Source organism: Agelaius phoeniceus, chromosome 4 (assembly GCF_051311805.1).
Source record: "Agelaius phoeniceus isolate bAgePho1 chromosome 4, bAgePho1.hap1, whole genome shotgun sequence".
NCBI lineage: Eukaryota > Metazoa > Chordata > Aves > Passeriformes > Icteridae > Agelaius > Agelaius phoeniceus.
The window spans coordinates 28,671,934-28,691,835 of record NC_135268.1 but is presented as its reverse complement, the minus strand read 5'-3'; the positions used below and the strand labels follow the sequence as shown (position 1 = coordinate 28,691,835).

The window sequence follows — 19,902 nt, the reverse complement described above, 5'->3', positions numbered from 1 at the left end:
AATCTTTCATAGCAATTTCCTTTGGAATCCTGATTGAGCTTTTCAGTATTCGGTAGACACAGGCTGTTCCCAATGTGTCTCTTGTAAAGGGGACTGCAAATCCTTGAGCTTTATATTTCCTCCCTTTAATTTAAAGTAACAGCAGTGTATACCAGCATCTAGTTATTTCCATGATAGCCTGTTTGACCAAGTCAGGATTTAAAACCAAACTTCAACGAAGCATCTTCTATATCATGGAGGTTTGATTCATTTACAAGGCTGTGCACATTTTTACAAAGCAGTTCCTCAGCCATTAGCCCACAATACCAGACTGGTTTTAGCATAATCTCAGAATCTTTTCTCTAATTCATTGGCAGCAGCACCAGTAGAGTTAAAATGTTTTGGTGTTCTGTTTTAGCTCTAACATCTTTTTGCTGATTTCCGAGTATCCTGTTTTACAATAGCCTCCTTCAGGCAATAGAGTCCAGAGCAAAATTTAATCTTCAGAGAGCATAACAAAAGGAATCAGCCTTAGTTACCAAAAGATCATTAAGTAGTACCAGCTGTTTTCAAGACATTGAATTTTTTCAATGAAGACAGAAAAAGTGAAGCACAGACTAAGACTTTTGTGCTGCCTGGTTATACTGCAGTGTATGAGAAAACATCTAACAACTCTGAAGGCATCTCTGCCTCCACAGCTCCAAGGGCTGGGGCAGGGAGCTCAGGCAGGGGCAGTTTGGGAGCTGCTGGGATCCCCAGCAATTTCCAGGATGGGACTGGGGCTCTGCTGGGTGATGCTGACACATGCCCTGTATACACTGCATGCTCAGCTGGCCCCTCTGCTTGAAGAGAGGAGCCTGGTTTTCTTGGGATCTATCAGTCATAGGGCTTTAAAAGTGCTAGAGGGAAAAGGTAGGAAATAGGATGGGCCTGGAGCTGTCAGCACCCTGAACATAGAGTCCAAACAGCTTCATAACATAATTTCTCTCTGTCATGCTGCACATTTGATGCACAGCAGTATGGGGACATATTCTGTTTCTAGCATTCACTTGATTTGCTAGTCCTCCACATGCTTTTTTAAATGTTAACTGCAGATACTCCAGGATATTTTTTCCCCCATTTTGTTTTCTAATTTTAGGTGCAACTAACTTTTCAGAACATTTGCCTAATCACCAATACCTATGAAAGACTTTTAAGACAATTTTGGTTTGGAAAACTGAGGCGCACATCTCATTTGTTAAACACTGTTTCCGCAGAAAGCTGTTGTGAACTAAGATGAGGCTGTTAGGAAGGTTTGTTTGCTGGGGAGTGTAATAAGCAGATAAATTTTGCCATTCATCCTTGTCTCCCACCCTTCCCACAGTAAAATTATTAGCTCATTTTCTCATAATCAACCTGGCTGACCCTCAAAGGTTAACAACCAAAGATAAAGTACCCTTACATGCATTTGACAGTGGCATTCATATTAGCTTAACTGACTGCATTAGACATTGAGTATCCTGATAGATGTCTCCTCTCTTCTCCCAACTCTCCATGCCTTTTTTTTCCTAAGAAAAAGCAGCTGTTCATTGCCCCCAGAGGCTGAATAGAAGTAACACTACCAGTCACAGTCTGCGCTGTATTTTTTCTGAGTAAAACCAGTTGCATAAATCAGATCTTAATCCCTGCCTATCATCTTTGCTTTGCCCTCAAAACTGTTCTCTTCCTGCTGTGTTTTGGGGGCTCAAGGGTGACAGAGGGACCATAGGTTTGTGTTGGCAAGAAAAGCAGGGACTGTGCTGTGCAATCCACTTGGCACATGAGGACACGCACACGCTTACGGGAACTCAAGCACGCAATGCAGGGCGTTCTCTCCTACACCTGCATTCCTGAGCTCAAGACCACCACAGCTGTGAGGCTGCTGGCTGAAGGACTAGCCTGGCAAACACTCTGCATAACCTTGCCAGGTAGGAGCAGTTCTGCAAAGCTTGTGGGATCAAGTCTTCATTGCTGGAGGTGTGGATTTAAAGAATGAAAAGTCACCTGACCCTTTTGAGGAGAGTTCCCCCGCTTAGGTCCTCTTAGGGAGACTAAAGAGAGGCATTTAAAAAGCTTCCATTAACTTTCATCGTCTGTAGGAAATATGTTTACTTAAGCTGCAAAAAGTCTCAGCTATGATTTATGAGTTTCATTCAAAGTAGTCTCATATCTTAGATTTGTCTGTAGTTCCCAGCTTTCTAAATCCAGTTGAGTGTGTACTTTACAATGGTGAGCCTTTCATCCACACTGCTTCTTTGTGCACTAAGAGCATGGCTGTGTTGGGGACAGACAATAATCAATTAGCGAAACAGTATCTCGTGACTGAGAATATGAAGTGGGCTTTGCTGAGGCTGACAACAGCTCTTTTAACTCACTCGTTTCTCTATGTCTCTTAAATATCCCAAAATATCAAAGGTCTTTCATTAGAGCTTCAGACTCTCTCAAATCCATGCAGGCCACTGATACCTCAGAAGACCATGAACTGATGTGAGCCGGCAGCAAGTGGCGAGTTGCCAGAACGAAGAACAGCCGACTGTTTTCAAAGCTTTGAAAATATTTGAAAAGGAAGGACAGAGAGAGAAGTGTTGCACTTCCCTTCAGGACTGCTCAAATGCCGCTCTTCCAAGTGTCAGCTGTGGGAGTCTAAAAGTCTTAGTGAGAGTTAAATCCCAATCTGCCAGTTCCCCTGGCTCCTTTTAGCTTGGCAGCAGTGAATTTTCTGCCTCTTCATGTTGCATCCTGCCACAAAGGGAAAAATTTAAACAGGAGAAACAATGTTCCTTTGAATTACTGGAAATTAAAGAAAAGCAGGAACGCCAGCTCGTTCTCGGGTCCCAACTGTTTCTCAGCACAGCATTCCAAGTCTTTTAATTTAGTTAAAGGGGAAAACTTTCATGCTAGAGCTGTGTTTTTAAGCAATCATCCCATTCACAAAATCTAGACTGGTTTCCAGCTTCCCTGGAATACCTAAGTGATATTCTACAGAAAGAAAAAAGCTTGTGTCCTTGTAATAATCTTTTTTCTCTAGTAGTTTTCATAAATGTTTCTTGTCACAAAATACATAGAACTCCCCATATACTGACCATTTATGCTTAAATACTAAGAAGTTTTAAATGGCTATATATAAAACCCACATCCTTTGTAAGTGGGGATAGAACAAGATAAGAAGTAACTGAGAAATGGCCTCAGTTGTGTGGAAGCACAAACTGGAGCCTATCATTTTATTCTCAGAACAAGATTAACAGCAGCCTTTTAAAGAAAAACCTAAAAACTCTCTTGGAAAGGGATATAAAACTAAAATTAGAAAGGGAAGAAAAATACTGTAGCTGAGATGGTAATTACAGAAAATATGTTTTTCAAGCCAGGCTTAAGAAGCTAGGCTGCAACTCCTCAATACATGCTGCCATGATGTGTGGTTGGGGTCTTTTGACTGACAATTTGTTTGGGTCCTGAGCCTTTTCATCTAAGAAGATCAATAACCAAGTTCTTCCCAAGCTTATATATTGAGTATTCAAAATGAAAACAGAGTACCACATCTTCATTTCAAACCTATCAGCAACAGTACCCCTGCCAAGCTCTCTTGTGTGCTTGGAACTGTGGTACAGCAGCACCAGCTCACGTTTTGTTTCTCTCCCAGAGTTTTACTTTTATCAGGATTAGACCTCAATGGTTCTTAGGTTGTCAGTTGGCTCTGGTCATCAAAACCATCTTGTCTTCCATCTCTGGTACATCTGGAGAGGTAACTATAACTGTTTTCTCAGATCTGGATTTCAGCCCAAAAATCCATGCCATTGTTCTGTGTAGATTGCAATAACCCACATGAAAACTGCTCCTGAAGACCACACACAAATGCAGAAAAGCTGAACGGCAACCATAGCTCCAGGGAGCATCTTCTCATAGACCTCTAAAAATGCATTAGATTCTTATCTTCTGTGGTGCCTCAGCAACAGTGGAAGTCAGAAAAGATGTTTGTAAGAGTAGCTCAAAGACTTGAGCACACTGGAAGCAGTGAGCACTTTTCCATAAAGCCCTGCTAGGAGTAATAAGCCTATTCTGCTGATTTCAGTGTGATTTATACAGTGAGGGAATAAAACTGCTTAGTTACTGAGGTGAAAGTTAAGGTAATTCATACAGGTTTTTGGAAGATTATACAGATACCTGTTAGAGCTGCTCATATAGCTGAATTTGGAGAAAATCTAGCAGAGTGTAGCATGTGCATAATGTCTCCAGAGAACAGACTGGGGATTTACTATGTGACCTCCATGCATTTGGTAAGGGAACAAATGGTATGGATATAGATCCACCCAGGGAGGAGATTGGATGTCATGAACTGGGTTGTTTATTCTGTCTAAGGGGGAGCATTAATAATAGTCTTCAGTTGCATGGGGAGAAAGAAGCCATAGCACAGAAGGAAAAAAAACCTGCTCTACATGTCTGTGGCAGATGGGATGAGCTGATCTAAGGTTATGTTTTAAATGGTAGAAGCTTTCTAATAAGTTAGATTAATTACTGCATGTAACTGTGTGTTATTATGCAACCCTCATCATCAGGGACTTTTGAAAACAGGTTGGAGTGGACTGGTACAGGTCTGGCTGGTGTTGCCCTGAAGCCAAGGAACAGGGCACTGACAAACCTATTTTTCCCATGTGTTTATGAGCAATTGGTCTGGTTTGTAAGTCGTGAAAGGCACGAATTGGGAGGAATAAAACTAAATCACAGGTGGGAATGAAAACACATTTTGAAATTAAATCATGCCATAATTAAAACAGTGTAAGATGTTTCCAAAACAAGTACCCTTGTTTTGGCTCAACTCCTCCAGCTCCACTGTGTGGAAGTGAAGCCCCAGCAGGACATGCAGGGGCAGGCAGTATCTCTCACAGGGACACAGGGCATCTCATGGCTCACTGGCCCTGGCAGGGATCCCCAGAACCTGCCCCTTGGCTATATCAGCACACACACGGCACACTGTGTAGTGTGGGAGCTGCCTCTTTGGCTGCCTCTCATTTCTCAAAGCACAGCAGCCAAAAGTTGAGTTCACTACAATATCCCAGCCTAGGTGTGGCAGAGCCATGAGAAAAACAGAGGAAGAATGTGTAGAGGGGTGTAAAGGCTACTGTAGTGAGGCCAGTGAAAGGGCTGAAAGCTCTGCTTTACCATCTGGACATGCAGTCAGAGTACACCTTAGAGCGATCAACATTCTCTTTGCATTCTCCCCACTCTCCTTTCAGTATGACCTTCAACTTTTAAAAAGAAATTCAAGAAAACTGCATTTTGTAAAAAATTCTGTTTTCAACAGAACTGTGAGACCAACAGGTTTTCCTACTTGAAGTTCAAAGGATAATGGAAGCCAGGGCTGCGTAAATAGGTTTTCTGAGGACATTGTAGCCCACAAGGTTTTATTATCTTCTATCAGTTCTTCCGCTCATACATCTATTTTCTGATGTTACTGACACAACACAATGAAACCTTGAAATTTTTAGCTTGCCAGTTTCTTTTTTCCATCCAGTGGTTTTTCACTCTGCCAAAAGCTGTGATGAAATCACTATGGATAACTGACCTTTGACTGGTGCTAGGAAGTCATCAACCCAAGAAATCCGTGCTATATCCAGGTCTGAAGCCAAATGGACAAAGATCACAGAAAGTGGAAGATAATGATGACAGTGACCTCTTGGTAACCCTCCCTAAACAGCAGGTTGATAACATCAAGTGTGCCTTGAGGAACGGTTCAGCCACCAACGCTTGCTTATCCTGGCGTGCTCACAAGAGGCTGCACTGCAGAGCTTGGCCAGAACAGCAAGAGAAGTCAGCTGTTGCTCTCAGGGAGCTGATTTTAGTGGCAGCCTATATCACCACTGCCATTTGACACATGGAGTAGCTGAAGTACTGAGAGGAAAATCATCCCTCAGATAACCACCTTTCTCCAGACATCAAAAACAGGTCAAAGCACAGGTTGAGCACCTGATTAACACTGCTCAACACACCTAGCCTAGCATAATGGACTGAGATGAAGAAAAAGAGACTGTTCTGTTTTCCAACCCAAACATCTTTGCCAGCATTCAATTCACAGGCACTGTGGAATTACTGAATTATGTCCTGTGTGGGTCACAATTTGAGATAATTTTGCTGGCCCAGACTTCACAGAGCATTTCCTCATTAAGCAAAAGCATCTCACTCTACACACACTTATTTGAGCACTCCTGAGATTTAAGGCTATAACTCTGCCAGATACAAAGATTCTCAAAAAACCAGCAAAGATGAAAGGGTGCTTTAGTTCAGCTTCCCTGAATTTGTTAAAGACATCAAATAGTCAGGGTGGTGCTCAAGAAATTGAGCAATAGTGGTCTTAGAGTATGCTGGCATCCCAGCACCCACAGTAGCACCAAACAAACTAACCTGGGGAGCACTGCAGCTCTGTGGAATGGCCTGTCCACACAAACCACCTGGATCCACCATACTCCAAACCTAAACTATGGAAAAGAGCTCATAACTGGCAAGAACTGACAGAGATGCCAACCTCACCTTGAATGATTTGGTTATTGCAACGGGAGGGTCCTTTTGTTTCTTAAATTCAACCTGGTTCTGAAATTTGACCTTTAGGGAAACATTTCTCTAATCATACCATGGTGGCATTTAAAGCAACTACTTTAGGAGCTGTGGTGTTTTGCTAGAAGTGCTACATAGTACAATTAGGTACAAAGTTTGTATGGAACACAAATCACAAAAAAATGGGAACTGGAGAGCTGTGTGATGCAACATTATAATTTCTGTTTACTCATATTTTATAATCCTGAATTCATTTCCTTTGCATAATTGGTTTTTTCCACCCATATTGTAGAGGCATTTAATTTTTACTTCCCTTGATTTTATGCAATTGTTAGAATAGTATAATTTTTCACATCTGGGAAGAAATTACACAGTATCCAGTCTTGTTGATGTATAGAATGTAGCAAGTGGAAATCACCATTTAGCTTTACTGTCATGCCCTCTGTATTAAGGTGAAAAATCAAACTGATTCAAGTGCTTTTGAAATTAGATCATTGTATCACTGAAATGCAGGAACTGGTGTCAGTAAATTGAGGAGGGTTTAGCACTAGTTGATTTTAAAAATGCATGAATTTTGAAGCGTCTGGCTTGGAGAAGATTTAATGAATTATTAATCCTCATATGTCACAAATCCCATGCTCTTCATTCCTGTATGTCTGCTTATATGTATATTCACTAGTCATCATTTTCCCTGTAAATTAAGGATAAATTAGCTATAAATTAGGTAACAAGTTTTATCCATCCCACATTTTCTTTTGTTTGACACAGATTATCGTAGATCTAAATGCCAGGGAAGACAATTATATTCATGTAATATGACCTTCTGAAGAATACACTCACAGTGTCACTGAGGAGTTTCTAGATTAACCCCTTAAATGCTCTTTAAAGCTACAATAAGAAAGCAATATGCATATTTCAGGAAAAAATATAGCTTTAACTATAACTTTAATAAACTTCAAGGGAAGGCAAGGCATGGCATCCTTACTCAAGTTTTTCCAAAGCATTGCTAATGCCCTAAATAAATAAACTATCCAGATGAAGAGATAGTTGAATGTAGTGCAAAAGGACCCTATTGTAAGCCATAGAGCTCAGCTAACAATAGAGTGTCCTTATCCTTCTGGGGCCTCCTTTACATCTGCCTTTAAGCTCCAACGTGTTTTCCTCAGCCATCACATATGCAGTGGGGCAGCACAGCAGTGCTGCTGGTAAGGAGCAGAGCAAATCTTTAGGGGATGTTGTGGTGTTTTGAGCCTCAGTTCACCTTGGGTATGAATGAAATCTCTCTCGAATCTGCCTCTCCTCTAAGTTTCCATGTGGAAGCTCATGTTGTTTCTCTGTGTATAAACTACAGTACCTTAAGTGCAAAACATATAAGAAATCCTTAAACTATACCACATGTGTTCAACTTTTTATCCCAGCAATAATGGAAATGTCTCACTAATAAGGAGCTTTGATGTGTTACATCACCCCTTTGCCATCTGAGTTCACTGCACGTCTTTCCTCCTCTAGGGACACTGGCAGTTGCTTACAGGTGTTAACCAAGGGCACAGCTGCAGCAACTGGTCTTTAGCTAGGCCAGGGAATCACATCCCATAATACCAAATCCTGGTGTTAACCATCATTGTAACTGCTTACACATCTTGTTCCAATGTTAAAGAAGAGAAAGCTTTGTCATAGGGTTAATCAGAAACAATTTTGCACATATGTAAGTCCAGAAGATTTCAGGTTTTAGAACAGAAATTGAACTTTCTGACAATGTCATGCATGAGTGCCCTTACCTAAGTAGTAACCACTCATGCCTCTTCTTAAATTTTCATTTGTTAGTGAAAAAACTCAAACCTCTAACTTCAGGAGCTTTTTCACATGTTGGAAGTTCAATATTTAGAACTCTTTGCCACATGCATGAATTTCAGAGAGATGCAACTGCACAACAGCACATAAGGATATGTAGCCACAAGTGAAGCCAGCTACCGTACGTACAAGAGGAGCAGGAGAGTGTAAGCAGAAAGTACAACTTACCAAACTGGAGTTTGGCAAGGCATATGGTCTAATTCACCTCCTGTCGAGAAAGTGCTAGAGGGGATTCTTGTCTGGGAGCAATTTATATCTCTGTGTCATCTGGCAGTGGCAGAAGGGTGCCAGCAGGATGGAGGCTGTGGCAACACCCCAGGAACAACCCTGTGAGCCATCAACAAGCTTCTGGGTATCTGACTTCTGCTTTCCTGAGTCTCATACTGATAATCAGTTGAGCACAAGTCAGCTGAGGGTTTGATCTGAGGATGTATATTTCTGCTGGGGAAAAAAAAACTACTGGGGAGATAAATGTCTATCTCAGCTAACCCTAGAAGGGGAAAAAAACCCATCTGATATCCCACCTTTTGGTCTTTTGGGGTCTGTGAGTGCTCTATCACAGCTATTCCCCCACCTACTTTTTCTCCTGGGAATCTTGCGCAGTTTTGCAGAAGACTGTACTCCCCTGCAGTGGGTGTATTTATTCATTCATTCATCTGAGCTGCTTTGCATTCACAAACTCCCCAGATACAGGTGCTATGGAAAATAAGCTATGAACCTCCAGAACTGGTAAAAACTAAAGAAAGATTTTCTGTGAAAGAAAATGACGCAACTTCTGTTGCTGCAGAAATGTCTCTTCTGCTTGTAACAACACCTTCCACAGTACACTGATAAGAGGTGGCAGGAATATACCAAATTTGTCCATAAAACAAACAACAAAAAAAATCTCAGGCTCTCATTCAGTGCCTAGTTTCCAGTTTGTGTCCTGTGTGTGGCAAGAAATAAATGTACTTACATCGATTGCATCTGAAAAAGTCAAACAGTGCTAGTCTGAATTCTAACTTGAATGCGTATTGGTGGGATGAGATGCGGATCCATTTGCACAGTAATGTGCTATATTTAAGTCATGCATCGTGGCATCTTCAAAGAGGCCAGTCATAATTATGATGGATTAGACTGCAGAGTCAGTCCTAGATGCAGTAATTGTTTCACAGATGCTGATGATGTGACTTGAATTTTTAATGAATTATGGCTGAAGAAAAATATGTGGAGCTTCTAAATGATCTGGATAAAATACAGCTATGGGAAAGACTAAAAAGACTAACTGCTGCACTTGGGGGAAGGTAGATTTACTTTGAGAGGTAGAGAGTTCATCCCACAATGATTGTAAGGACAACCACAAAGACTTTTTAAGATGTAAACAAGTAGGAGTACTATTTCATAGTGTCCCAGTTAAAACCAATAATAAAGATATCATGGCCATTTATTTTTTGCCAGTTCTACATTACAAATTACATTACTTTACATTTGGTGTGATTTGTAGTTGCTTGAGGAAGGTTTTTACTCAGATATGACTTGAGGATAGTGAATAACTTGAGTGTAGACAGTGAGGGAAAGAAGTATAATGCAAAGTTACCCCCATCCTAGATGCATTTCAAAGAATGCAAATCTGGCATTTTTAATGCATGAATTAACTTTGTATTTTGAAGAACTAAATGATTTCCATGTTTTTTGCAATGTCTAACACCAATTCCTTTTACACTGAAAGTGGTCAGAATTTGGAGGAACATACCATGAGATCTTTGAGAATGATGAACAATAATTCATCTCACAAGATAACCTTGTGGGTTTTGAGAACAGCATGAACCTAAGACTCTTTTCTGACCACAGACGTGCTCCTTTGAGGGGTTTGCAAGCTAAGTTTAAAGAAATCAGGGAGCCCCCACTTCTAAAGAAAATGGTGGATTTATCTGATAGATAGTAAAGAGTTGAGAAGAAAGATTGCCTGGGAATTCCCAGAAGGAATTTGCTTGCAACCCACAAGGTACATCAGAAAAAAAGCCCCAACGCAGATTTTGAGGGCCAGGCAAAGTTCCTCGCAGCTTAGTCCCACAGACTAGAACTTTTTTTTAAAGAAATAAATCTTTTAGAAGCAGCTTGACAGCATGGTGTTAATCACTATGGTGCCCTTTATTTCATTTTGTACTTGCAAAATGCAGCAGCCTATACACTCATGTCTGTGGTACACCTGCAGTTTTTAGGAATGAAAAGTGTGAAGGCAAAGTATGGCTTCCAAATTAGTCTGGCATTTTATTTTTGAGACATTCTGGGAGCATCGTTCTGCTGCCTGGCCTAGAATGACACATCAGAGGAATCCTTTTCACAGAGCTTTCTGCTAAGCATGGAACATCATCTCCCTGGGAAAGCTGCAAGGCTCATGTCTTGTGGTACTATTAAGCTAGGGTGGGAAACACCTCTAGAAGGGAATAAGCCTACACTACCATGTTAAAAAAACCCAGGCAAGACAGACAAACATATTTTTCCATCTTCCTGTTCTTAGCTTTCCATGCAAAAATTCTTTTTTAAAGTATCATCACTTGCAGTGAGAACTTCTCTACTTCTGTCATTAAAAAACCCATAAATTGAGTAAAGGAAGAAAAAAAACAAACTTCAGGAGGTCAAAAGTAAATCTAAAAACAAGTTTGGCAATCAGAGGAAATTAATACAAGTTATCATATAGGTAGTTGCTGGTGAAAGTGTGCATTTGAATTGTCCTGCTACTGAAATCAGAGCTGCAATCAGAGAGAATTCTGCTGGATGCAATGTATTTAATGAATTAATATTACTTCTAAAAGCATTTTAGAATCACATTACTAAACTGAGTAAGGCAATACTGCACTGAAAACTATACAAACTACATTTAAATAACATTTAAAATTACATTTTAAGAACATAAAAATATTAATGTAGGATAAATACATAACCAGAGCAACCATGATGGGAGAATTTTTTCAGTATAATAGTTCTTCCTACATAGTGGCAATACCAGCCATGTGTCATGCTTCTTCTGATTCTGCAGTCCAAGCAGAGCTGACCTGGTAATGGAGAATCCTTCAGATTCTCCTTTATGCAAACCAAAACTAAAAGCTTCAGAACAGACAGCCATATATCCAAATTTTCTCTGTGCAAGTTCAAATCTGTAAGACCCACTGTCAGTCTGCCTTCTGTCATTTGTGACTGGTTGAGAACCATAAACCAACAAAGAATAAATTACAAGCAGAGTCAAACAAGGGCTTTATCTATGTTAACTGGGTCTGTGAATTCTGGGAAGATGCATGTGAACAGGATTAGCTTGTCATTGTAAGGAATTTGCTCACTGCACATTGTCAGTACTTTTATCCAGCTAAAAACTTCACTTTGTAAGTAAAGAGTATATGAGAAAATGGGATTTCCCATTACAACAAAGAAGAAAAAATCCTAACTCCATAGCTGCAGAGCTCAATTTAAAACCCAAAGCATGGTTTAAGCCATGCTTGATGTCTATATGTAAATTTGAAAGGATATTGATACCTGAAAAAAAGCATTTCCATCAAACCTTTCAAAAATCACTTTATTTCTGTCAACTTTACTGATCTGCTGATGAACTGTAAGAGTTCCTGTGGACAGCAGTCGAGTATAGCTTTGTCTTGTGTATTGTGCCACTTGCATGGTCTTCAGGAATGCCAGTTTTAAAAGACCCTGTCAGACAGCTGAGGACAGGGAAAAAAAGTTTTCCCCTCTAATTGGAAACTTAGTGGCAATACTCCTTCAAGTCAGACAAAAGAGGTTTGGCACACTTGATCAAATTACAGGCTTAGCACCAAGTCTGGGAAGCACGGTTTCAATGTGACTTTCTGCCTTAACAAGGGCAAAATGTGATGACAGAGGAGTCTGTGCAAATCATTCAAAAGCAGAGAATAGTTTTTGCACCACTACAAGAGACTTCTTCTGGTAAAATATCTTCTTGTGTGTTAAATGGGGGTAAGGAAGTCACTGTATTTTTACTCTCTATCTTCAAGAACAAACCTTTAAGAAAGAGGGAGACCTGGGGGTGCAAGAAGCACTAGGATAGTGAAACATCCCTCGGGTGTGCTTGCAGGCTCACGCTGTGTGTGGGAGCTGGTCAGGGCAAGGGGTGCTTGAGTGCTGCAGGAATTGCCAGCTACTGGCTATCCTTCAATGGAAACTAAAACTGACTTGGATTCTCTCCTGTTTCTTTTCTCTTTCAGATACGTTCAGAGGGTAGCCTTGTGGATGGCCTCAGAGCAGGCCAGATGGAACAGGACAGAACCAACCATGCTGACGGCAATAGATTGAGTCCATTTCTAATACCACAGTCTTCTCACGTCTGCCAGGCTGAGCCTTCTGCAGTGAAGCTACAGAACGGGAGTCCAGCAACAGAGAGGTCTGAAGTGGAAGTAAATGGAGACCACAAGCCACTATTCAATAAAAGCAACTTTGGAGTGCCCCACCCGAAGGGAAGTCCAAACAATCGTGTTAGCCCAGACCTTTTACAAGAAAAGAAAGTATATTCCAAATATATGCAAAATGGTGGGATCAAACGCACTTTTAGTGAGCCCTCTCTGTGTGGACTTCATGAGAGCAAGAAAGTGAAACAAGATAAAGAGATAAATGGAGAAAAAGCTGAGCCAGAGGACAATAGTGAAAAACCAAGTGTCTCCAATTGTTACAGTGAGAAGAAATCTGAGAGTTTTAAAAGACAAGAAAACGAAGCTTCAGATTTGATACCATCTACAAGATACAACAGCGTTGGTTCAGAAAACCCTCATGACCTTCTGATTCAGGATGAGCAGGAGCAGGAAAATATTCATTGCCATAACAGGGACATTGTCTTACTACTTAAGAACAAGGCAGTGCCAATGCCTAATGGTGCTACAGTTTCTGCCTCTTCCATGGAAAGCATGCATGGTGAACTCCTGGAGAAAACACTGTCTCAATACTATCCAGAACATGTTTCCATAGCAATGCAGAAGAACACATCTCATATCAATGCCATTACCAGTCAGGCTACTAATGAGTTGTCCTATGAGACAACATATTCATCCCATACCTCAGGGCAGATCACTTCCCCACAGACCTCAAACTCTGAGCTGCCTCAAGTGCCAGCTGTAGTGGTTACTGAGGTCTACAACACAAAAGACTCCAGTAAACCACCAGGTAGCTGTTCACTTCAGAAACCAGATCTACAGCTACAGCAACAGATTCCAGGCTATGATACTCACCAGTTACCTGTAGGAAACAGTAATATTCATGGAAGCATAGGGCAGATTCCCAACCAAGACCTCTCTCTAAGTTCCAGCAGTAACCTGCAAGCTCAGAGCACTGCTCTGGAAAGGTACTCTGAGCAAGCAGAAAATAATGGTGCTTTCTTTACACAGAACTCAATGTTTCACAAAGATTCCTCCACTGCTCCTGCTTCAGAAATGAACAGTGCACTGTCTGCCGCGTTGCGAGAAGGACACGACTCCTATGACAACAGGTGTGATGAAACTCTTCCTGGGGAGATAAAAAATGAAGGGCAACAGGAGGGACCAATGTCAGAGAGTCCTAGCCTCAGCCAACAACAACTTCAACCTCAGCAGAGCCTTCTGCAACAGGCACAAATGTCACAAGATGTCAGTGAAAGCAACCCGCAAGCTGCTGTGGCCGCCTCAATTCCGCAGCGCCCCGAAGGAGAGACGCTGGCGTCAGAATCTCCCCTCCAAAACCTGCACGCACACAGAAGTGAGGGTGAGTTGCAGCAACACTATCAGCATTTCCCAGGACAGAGAGAACCTGAGACTCCTCCTGACAAAGAAAAGGACCAAGTGAAAGAGCCTGTACAACAGGCTCAACATTATTCAAAACCAGCCTGGATAGAACTGGTTTCCACCCAGTTCCGCCAGGGAGAGCCTCCCCAGAAGCCCAGCGAAGCATTATTGCGGTCAATTCTTCAGTATCAGGCAAGCACAGCCCAAACAGTTTATACAAAACAGTATGCTGGAAGTCCTGATTCATTAAAGGGGCCTTCAGGACAGGCCCAGAGCCAGAAGATAATGCAACAGGAACAATTTCCTCCACTGTACAAAAGCGAGAGCTCCCAGCTGCAGCCGCATCCCCCAGCTGAACAGCAGCTGCCGTTCCAGAAACACTCACCGCAGCCACAGCTCACAAAGGTGGATTCCCTTCTCAAGTCCCAAGTGCAGCAACACCCTCCACAGCAGCTCCATTTCCAGCCAAGATCAGAACAAGCTGAACAGCCTTTAGGGGCCCCCTTGAAACAGCAGCACTTGAATCCCCAGCCAGGGGAAAATGGGCAATTCCTGCATTCACACATCTTGCAACAGATGCTGCAAAAACAGGCACATCCAGTGCAACTGCCATGCAGTCCACAGCTAACCCCAAACCAGCAGCAGGCTCCACAAATGAAAACTAAAGACCTGCCCCAAGCTGTACCCCACCCCCAAAGCAATGCTGAGCAGCCTTTAGACAGGACATCCTTCAATCAACTTAAAGCAGATGAATGTTTCCAAACTGGGAGTAAGTATGCTAAATCAGCTGCATTCCCACTGCCTAACCCTCAGCTAGGCCTGGAGCAGGTACAGACCATGAACAACAAAGCTCCCCTTTACACTCAGAAGGCAAATGCCAGTCTCCAGCACCCTTGCCCAAACAAAAGACACCTGATTTCCGAGAAGAAAGGGAACGCCGCAAATATGGAACACTTTGGAGCCAATAAAATGCAGGACTTGCAGCATGTGCAGTATTTTTCAAATAACTTGACCGCAAAGCAAGATGTGAATCACTGTTTTCAAGAACAAGAACAACAGACACAACAAGCCTCAGTTCTGCAGTTGCCACCCCTCCAGCCCTCACAGGGCTATGGTGCTAGTCTGAACCAAGACCTCCCGAGCAAACAAGCTCCACAGATCCCTCAGCAGTACTTACCACATGGCCAAACTGCCCCCCACGCCCAAGAGCAGAGAGGCTGTCATTTGCAGTCCCAGACCCCTAAGGATTTTCAAAAGCATGCTGCTCTGCGGTGGCATCTTTTGCAAAAACAGGAGCAACAAGCATACCAGCAACCCAAAACTGAGATTGGTCCCAGTGCAGCACACAAGCCTATAAAAATTGAGGCTGGCACAAAGTCTAATGTCTGCATACGCCCATCAGCTGGGCAGCTGGAAAACAAAATGTGGAAAAAAACAATTAAACAAGAGAATCAGCACTTTGGCTGCGAGAACACGCAACAAAAGAGCATAATTGAGACAATGGAGCAGCAGCTAAAACAGATACAGGTCAAATCACTGTTTGATCATAAGACTTTTACTCTCAAATCACCCAAACATGTGAAGGTTGAAACAGCAGGCCCTATTACCATCCTCTCACGAAATACCAGTGCTGCAGATTTTGACACACAAACCCCAATCTTAGATCAGCAAGCAAACTTGTCTGCTGAGAAAACCCCGACCAAAAGAACAGCTGGAACTGTTCTCAATAATTTTTTAGACTCACCTTCCAAGTTATTGGATACGCCTGTAAAAAATTTATTGGACACACCTGCCAAAACCCAGTATGATTTCCCATCTTGCAGCTGTGTTGGTAAGTGCTGAGATGTACTAAAAACGTAATAGTTCACAGGAAGGAAATGAGCCTTCAAGCTGGGATCACAGGGTTAGCTGGATGTTTTTGTTGGAAGATTTTTTGGGGGTTTTTAAAGAACAGTAATTAGTGAAGACTTATAAAACTGGGATTTTACACACTTATGCCTACTCCACTTACCAACCCTACACAAGGCCCCTTTCTCATTTTTTTATTTCATAAAGCAATTACCTATTTGATTTTTCAGTCAGAATGCTTGTGGCTTCAGATCCATTTTCCTTGAGCAGCAGACATGTAACAACAACATACTGATAAAAAATAGGTCATAACTTTATGGCCTAATTTATTTGTCAAGGTTAGATACAGCTTTTAAAAAAACTATCCCAGTCCAAAGCATTTTGAGCCTTATGGACATTTTTTGCTCTAACAGTGAAATTGTTGAAGTTTCCCTTAGTAAAGCATAAGAAAAAACAGATGTCAGATTATTCCTCACTTGTTGCAAGAGTTTATCCTCCTTTTCAGGCATTTGTCTCCTGTAAGGTTAAAGAAATCCACAGTTTCATAGAGAAGCTACACAAGCAGCACCAAAAAAAGCAGTGGGGAGACCCTTGTTGTTGCTTGATGGCAAACCCTGTCTCCAAGAGCTGGAAAAAGAGAGCAGAGGGAAGCAGAGTGACAGGCATGGTCCCCTAGCCCAAGCTTTCTTACAGTACTGACACTGCACACAGCCAAGTGGAACAGGCACTTTTAGACTCTACTGGGTAAACTATTCAGGCTGAGACAAAAAACCACGTTTTTTTTGAAAACACAGTTGTCATTTTTAGGGCTTTTTAATATTGTTTCTTCCATATAGTTAGCACAAGTTTTTCTGGCACTTATTTCCTTATCCTTACTTTTTTTTTTTTTTTTTTTTCCTACTGAAACCACTAAGCAAACTTAAGAACTTATCCTCCATTTTAATTCTTCAGCCCTAGCAAACAGTAGGAAATACAAGAGTATGGAACTCTCTCTGAAGAACCCAGTGCCACAGCATAATCTATAGGTTTATTGCTCTTTCTTATCAATATTGTCCTTAAGAAGATTAAATTAAGTCGTTCCCCACTGACACGTTCATATTTACACCATCCCTTCATCGTGCTTCCAGAGGCTGGCTGTCAAGAGCAGCATCACCCATCCAGCCTGTGGAGTTAGCATGGCAGAAAGCATCGAGTCAGCATCAGGTATCAGCCAGCACAGCTCCACCATCTCCTGACCCCAAGCAGGGCCTGCCCATTTCTTTCACACAGCTGGAGCCTGCTTCCTGGTATCAAACCAAACATACAGTATGTGTTGTGACTGCTGATATGGTCCTACCTATACACAGAAAACTGAGGCCACATTCTTGGCATACAAGGGTTTTTACCAGGCCTTGGGCATGATTTTTTTCAGCAAACTCGGGGGTGGGGGGGCGGGAGGGTTTGTTTCGCAGTCTTTCCGTGGGTGGCAGGAATTCTCTGTGTAACCTTAGTGGCCAGTTTTTCAAGCTGTAAGTTCCTGCTCTGTAAAAAACAAGTACAATACAGCTCCCTAACATCAATATTTACCACTGTTATCCCATTTATCCTCCTTTCTATATACTGGGAGAGGAGGAAGTGGGAGAAGGAGAAACAATTGTTCGCTGATAACAGGAAAATGCCAATTTGAACATCAGTGTAGAGCCTGAGGTGCAGAATAAGTGTTTGTGCTAGGGAAAAGCATATTTTCGGGTTCACAAGATTCTTTAATCACAGCTGTTTGCAGGATTGGCCGTTGCCTTGCATGTTTAGTACAAACTGTGTGGGCAAATACCTGAGACATAAGTGTTTGAAAACTGACCCCAGCCCATGCAGCAGCCTTCTAACAAGCTAGAGGTAAGCTTTGTGACATTTTACATGAAAGAACTAAGCTTCAAAGTAATAACCTTTATTTTGTTTTAAACAGAGCAAATTATTGAAAAAGATGAAGGTCCCTTCTATACCCATCTAGGAGCCGGTCCTAATGTGGCAGCTATTAGAGAAATCATGGAAGAAAGGTAATTAGTGCAAAGGCACAGAGCAGATTAACTTTTATCCTTCTGTGGATGTCAGAATTTTTCCAGCTTTTGCACATAAAGAAATAAACAACTGCAAATCAAGTAATTACTTGTAGGCTCAGCTACTCCAGCGTTGCCAACATTACGCACCCTGCTATTCAGCAGAGAGTCACAATATTTGACAGGGCTAACAGTCTGCTGGCTGGCACGGGCTGGGCCCTGGCACACACATGCCAGCAAACCCAAGCCGGAACAAGTTCTCCCCAGCCTGCCAAGCAAAGCGGCTGGCAGGGGCTGCAAAGGCAGGCATGGAGCTGGTGTTCCCTCTGGCTAGGAGAATGCCAGCGGAGAAGGAGGATGAAGAGCAGAATACCAAATTTCAGCATTAGTTTCCCCTCACAAAATTACTAAATGTCTATATCTCATTCATTCATGTCCAGAGGAGTGCCACAAAATTGCTGGATGGGATTTCAGCCCAAGAATCGATAAGTAGTGTTGTGAGAAAACATTCCCCTGCCTTGGAGTATTGCACAAACCCAGTCTTATCTTGATTATGGACAATCCCCTCTCATCATGTTGAATCCTGTGGTGTATTTATTACATCAATGCTAACCAAACCAGGAATTTTTAAAGGCACAGAAAAGATATATGATATGTGCTGTTAAAAAAGATGAGTAAGCACAAATCCCACCAGCCTATCTAAGATACGCAAATTAAAAGCTGTCACAAAAGTGACTTCTGCACTGTGAATTCTGCATTACTTGTAGCCAATAATGACCAGATTTTTAGAGGTATCTGGGGACTCAGTTCCTCCCTGAACAAAGAAGCAAAAGAAAAACTATTCAGTTAAGTCAGAGACAGATGGGAATTTGATTTGTTGGTACCTTAAAAATCTGGACTCCAGAATAGCAGTGAAGCTCCAGCTAGTTTCAGCTGGTTTCAGCTGGGTCTGAGCTAAGGAGCACCATTTCTTAGTGAGGTCTGTTAGCTTGTGTTCATCACTGCACAACCATGGGGCACTTGTAGCCTATTAAATCCTTCAGGTTAAAACCTAAGGTGTTTTCTCTTTCCCTGTGACTCTTATGGTTACTGGTTTGCCCCAGTAATTTTCAGCTTGGGAGCAGCTTGAGTGCATGTAAACTACATAAATCAGCTTCCTTCTGGGAAGGGAGAGTGAACACTGATTCTCTGAAGAAATCCTTTACCATCTGTTATCTCCAGAGCTCTCACAACTGGTTCTTTAGTATTTACAAATAATAAATAAAAGAGGATAGTCATTCATGTTGTAATGTCAATTAGAGAGATGACATTTTTTCTGTTTTTTTACATTGGAAAGTAATTTTTCACTCTTAATATTGACCTTACCTTTTTTCTTTTCTTTTTTAATTTCATTTCATTTCATGTTGGCAGAAGGAAATTAGGAGATACCATAGGCAATGTGCAACTAATCAGCCAGGTTCAGCAGAGTATAGCAGCAGCCACTTGAGCATTGGCTAGTGTTCAACTGTATGGTGTGAACTATGAAATTCTCTGACTGAAGAACTCCAGAACTCATTAGTTAATTTTGTATCCCTAAGTAAAAAAAACCCAAACCCTTCACTATAAAGATACTCTCAAGCATACATGTTCAGTTGGTGACATTAATCACAACTCAAACACTTTTAACCTGGTTTCCCATGCATATGGATTGACTGGTAAGGTATCAGAACTGCTAAAGAAGCCAGGATTTGGATTTAGACTTACAATTAATATTTTAGCTATACCAAAATTAATTTCTTGCAGAATCCATAGCAGATACAGACATTTCACCTCTTCCTTCTCCCAATTCCTACTTTTGCTCAGTGAGATTTGCTCTAGTTTTAAAGCCAATCAGCTTTGGC

At 41.7% G+C, this 19,902-nt stretch overlaps 1 protein-coding gene across 2 annotated transcripts in view; it reads left to right on the top strand.

Annotated features, from left to right (window-relative positions):
- TET2 (tet methylcytosine dioxygenase 2) overlaps positions 1-19,902 on the top strand; it is a 71,078-nt gene that overhangs the window by 34,663 nt on the left and 16,513 nt on the right. For both annotated transcript variants that reach the window (XM_077177175.1, XM_054633809.2), the window contains exons 2-3: positions 12,600-15,972; positions 17,932-18,022. In XM_077177175.1, the coding sequence (XP_077033290.1) occupies positions 12,600-15,972; positions 17,932-18,022 (3,464 nt within the window). The remainder of the gene's footprint in view (positions 1-12,599; positions 15,973-17,931; positions 18,023-19,902) is intronic.